The sequence below is a fragment of the Silene latifolia genome, chromosome 6, assembly GCF_048544455.1.
Source record: "Silene latifolia isolate original U9 population chromosome 6, ASM4854445v1, whole genome shotgun sequence".
NCBI lineage: Eukaryota > Viridiplantae > Streptophyta > Magnoliopsida > Caryophyllales > Caryophyllaceae > Silene > Silene latifolia.
Window position 1 is genome coordinate 2180413 of NC_133531.1, and position 3541 is coordinate 2183953.

The window sequence follows — 3541 nt, forward strand, 5'->3', positions numbered from 1 at the left end:
TTAAGAACCGCCACCATTGATTATCTATAGTGGCGGTTTTTACTTAAGAATCATCACTATAGCTCGTGGCGTTTCTAACTTAGAACCGCCGCCATAAATAGGTATTTTTTTAAAAAAAAAAAATTGCTACCTAAATTTCTGTAGCAACCTCCCATAAATTTGACAATCCAATATCAAAATGAACAAGCAATACATACACAAGAATGTAACCAACTATCCAAAAACTTTCATATCATCGACAGAACAATAATGTCCATGTTCAAAAATTTTACATCGAAGTGTATAAATAATCACATACACATCTTATTTAATAGACTAATCAACATTTACTTATTCCTTAAACATTTGGTAGCCTACACCTCTTTAACATTCTTTATCTCGTCAATTGACACTCTTACTCTTAAATCTGCAATGACACAGTAAACAAATCCCATAGTAAGAAAATCAAACTAAGCATTAATAAATCAACGTCTAGCGTTACTAAAAATCAAATAATGAAAACAAGGGTACCTATATAAATATATATAAAGCAAAAACAAGATAAAAAGCTCAAAAGTTTGAATTATAACACCACATACCACATATATTTCATGTCAAAATAAAACGAAAAAATGAATTCCTTATGCAGTGACTTGATTTCATGTCTAATATACACCCGTTAGCTCAGTCTGAACACAAGACGAACAATGACACTTGTAAAAAAATAGGACTATCATGAAAGATAAGAGCTTACAGTTGACTGCAATCTAGGAAGAAACCATTCAGCTAGATCTATTGCACTAGCGATTCCTGAAACAAGCCAAACGGCATGAGAATAATCTGGTATACTAAAAGAGATATGGAATATTAAAAAGCTTAGTACAAAAATGCAAGCAAATTAAAAGACTCTCAACAATGATTTATACTTCCAATATACCTATTAGGATACATCTTGAAAATGACATCAGAGTATACATAAATAGCTCGTGCAGCACTTCATCTCTCGTGACAAGGTAGTCCAGCTCACAATAATTAACAACCTGATGCAATATAAAAGGAACAGATTTAAGCATCCATTTTTAAAGGTTCATGTACAAGATCACATGTAAGCCTCTTACAACAACAACTTCTTATCTGGCAACTACGCTTCTTGTGCATATAGATTTTGTATGTTCTTCAGGGCAGTCGTCGAACCATTGATTTTTTTTCTTTGGTTTTAAATGCTGAAGTATTTGCATATGAGAAATACATAAACATTTCATAAGAAATGTCTAACAAGAAAATTCTTACAAACAGAGTCATTTTCGATCAAGCAGCATACCTTAGAGAAGATTTCAGAAGACTTGGTTGAAGAATTACAATTCATATTCAACACATTTGGCTACTGAACATTTATCTGCTCGGAAAAAAGACGTCCAGGAATGAGCACGTGGAAGTGTAAGAAGACCTTGATGAATTAAAGGCTTTGGAGTTACGACCTTGGCGCAAAACAAAGCGAGCAAATGGTCAGTCGTAAAGCGAGTTTACATCCTAAAATCAATCTGGCGATAAAAGGGTAATCACCAACTTATAAACTAGTCTCCATGGCATATTTGTCACAAAGATCTGAATTTCGAACAACATTCAAATCTAGAATTACTGTTAAGAATTTTATTGATTTCCTTCAAATTCAATCCTAGATACAGAAATTATAGACACATGAATTCAGGGAATGCTGCAGAATAAGCTTTTACCTCAGTATACCAACTAAACAAAGTTTGCTTAACAAATGACTAGCTTAGTGAGTTATTCTGCATTAATTCATCATAGGTTGAACCAATAGATTAGGAGTCTTTGGCTCCATTAAAAGCAGAAATACTAATTCAATTCCAAAAAAGGAATTTAACTCTTACCTATCATCTCTTTAACTTTAGTTAAGACCTCTCTTATGGAAAAATAAAACGTAAACAATTGACTGAGACGGAGGAAGTATTTCTAGGATTCCATTTCGGCTTAGGAAATAAATTATCGGAAGATTATTTAAGCGGCGATCTGCTCGACGTTAACAATTTATCACTAAATTCCTTGTCAATGGAATCAATTCCCAAACAAATTTGAACAAAATGAAACATAATTACTCTGCGAGTGATATTGAAGTGTTAGAATCCGAGAGGAAAGAAACTGCCATTTAATCCTTATATTAACCGGTCGGCTCAGTACTATGATCATGATTCCTATTAGTAAGTGGAAGTAGCTTGCTTAACCATTTAATCATTACATTACTGCTGTTCAGCAAAGTTTGGAACAAAGTTGTTTAACTCGTCTTAGTAACTCAATATTGTCATTCATTCACTCAGGTAGTTGAAGAAGAAAAACAGAAGATATTCAAATTTTAGAGATATTGCAGAGTCGGCATCCTATTCACATATTCAATACACATGTCCAGCATCAAACTCAATATGTATGACCCTCCTTAACAAGAGGAATAGCCACCTAAAAAGGAATGTTTTTACCTCAACAACTTGATATCGAATGTTTCACCTATATAGGTTGCCAAAAATGAAAGACAATTAGGGGTGACTACTCGCCAGTTGCCAAACCTTCATAAATATTTCATAATCGGGTTCAATTAAAACAGGAACATATGGAACTAATTATCAACAACCAGGTCTGGTCTGGACTTTTTTTCCATTGTAATCCTATTCTACCACTTCAACCGATCATCTCTTACCTCTTTTCTCATCATATTCATTTTTCACTCCCAAATCATTTTCATTTCATCCCAATTACCCACATACTTTATCAATCATATAGTTTATCAATTATAATTTCAGCAAAAAAAACAATAATTTTAATAATACAATAACAATCAATTGTATGATTAAAATAAGATGCAACTTTGTATAATTTTAATGAAGATGCTATAATTGATATGTCGACAAAAGTACCTTCTTCGATGTTGTTGTGGCTAAAGAAGAGGCAGGTAGACTGTGTGTCGTTGCTTCGTGGTGTCGCCGGAAACAACCAGTAGTAGCGAGTTTGAAAAGTGGGTTGTCGGAGTTGAAATTGAGATGTAGACGAAGATCAACTTGGCTAGAACAGTGGTTGTCGACGGTGGTGTGAGTAAAGTTAACGATGGTCGGCGGTGTGGGTAATGATGATTGAGGGTGTCGCGGAGGGTTTATGGTGTGGGAAGATGAAGAGGAATGAAAAGTTGTTAGATACAGTAAGGTGAATGCAAAAGGGTTTTTTGACTTGTTATCTTTAACCTCGGTTGTAACCGTACAATTACAACCGTCACAAATACATACGATGGCGGTTTTTTATTAAAAAATATTGTCACTTATCATTATTTTAACAACGTTATTAACGTCGGTTGTTAATACAACCGCCACAAAAGATTTATGGTGGCGTTTTTAATTTGAAACCGCCATAAATAAACTTTATATTATCACGTCGGTTCTTACTTTAAACCGCCACAATAGACCTCCTATAACATGAAAATTTCGCTCCCGCCATTTTTTTGGGCTTTTTACGTCGTTTCTATTAGAACCGCCACGATAAAGGCGTCACGATAGGGGTT

General features: G+C 34.2%; 1 protein-coding gene across 10 annotated transcripts; it reads right to left on the minus strand.

The window, feature by feature from the left end:
* Positions 1–206: 206 nt before the first annotated feature.
* LOC141585932 (cell division control protein 6 homolog) lies at positions 207–3230 on the minus strand. Of its 10 annotated transcripts, XR_012519442.1 has the most exons (7): positions 2907–3199; positions 2472–2499; positions 1301–1375; positions 917–1019; positions 734–789; positions 579–644; positions 207–406 (listed from the first exon to the last, which is right to left on the minus strand). XR_012519442.1 is itself a non-coding variant. In XM_074407011.1 (5 exons), exons 3-5 carry the CDS (start codon positions 1343–1345, stop codon positions 713–715), a joined length of 225 nt encoding a protein of 74 aa, XP_074263112.1. In that variant the 5' UTR covers positions 1346–1375; positions 2472–2499; positions 2907–3195; the 3' UTR covers positions 675–712. The 10 variants fall into 10 exon arrangements, 3 of the variants coding, with proteins under 3 accessions (XP_074263112.1, XP_074263111.1, XP_074263113.1); XR_012519439.1 differs by lacking the exon at positions 2472–2499 and having other exon boundaries at positions 1301–1457; positions 2907–3197; XR_012519443.1 differs by lacking the exon at positions 2472–2499 and having other exon boundaries at positions 2907–3184.
* Between the last annotated feature and the right edge of the window lie 311 nt (positions 3231–3541).

Excerpts from the sequence above, each read along its gene's own strand:
- LOC141585932 (XM_074407010.1), bottom strand. The coding sequence starts at position 1,345 with ATGAATTGTAATTCTTCAACCAAGTCTTCTGAAATCTTCTCTAAG. Across the intron at positions 1,020-1,300 it reads CTTCTGAAATCTTCTCTAAG|GTTGTTAATTATTGTGAGCT; the intron begins GTATGCTGCTTG and ends ATATTGCATCAG. Across the intron at positions 790-916 it reads TTCAAGATGTATCCTAATAG|GAATCGCTAGTGCAATAGAT; the intron begins GTATATTGGAAG and ends GGCTTGTTTCAG.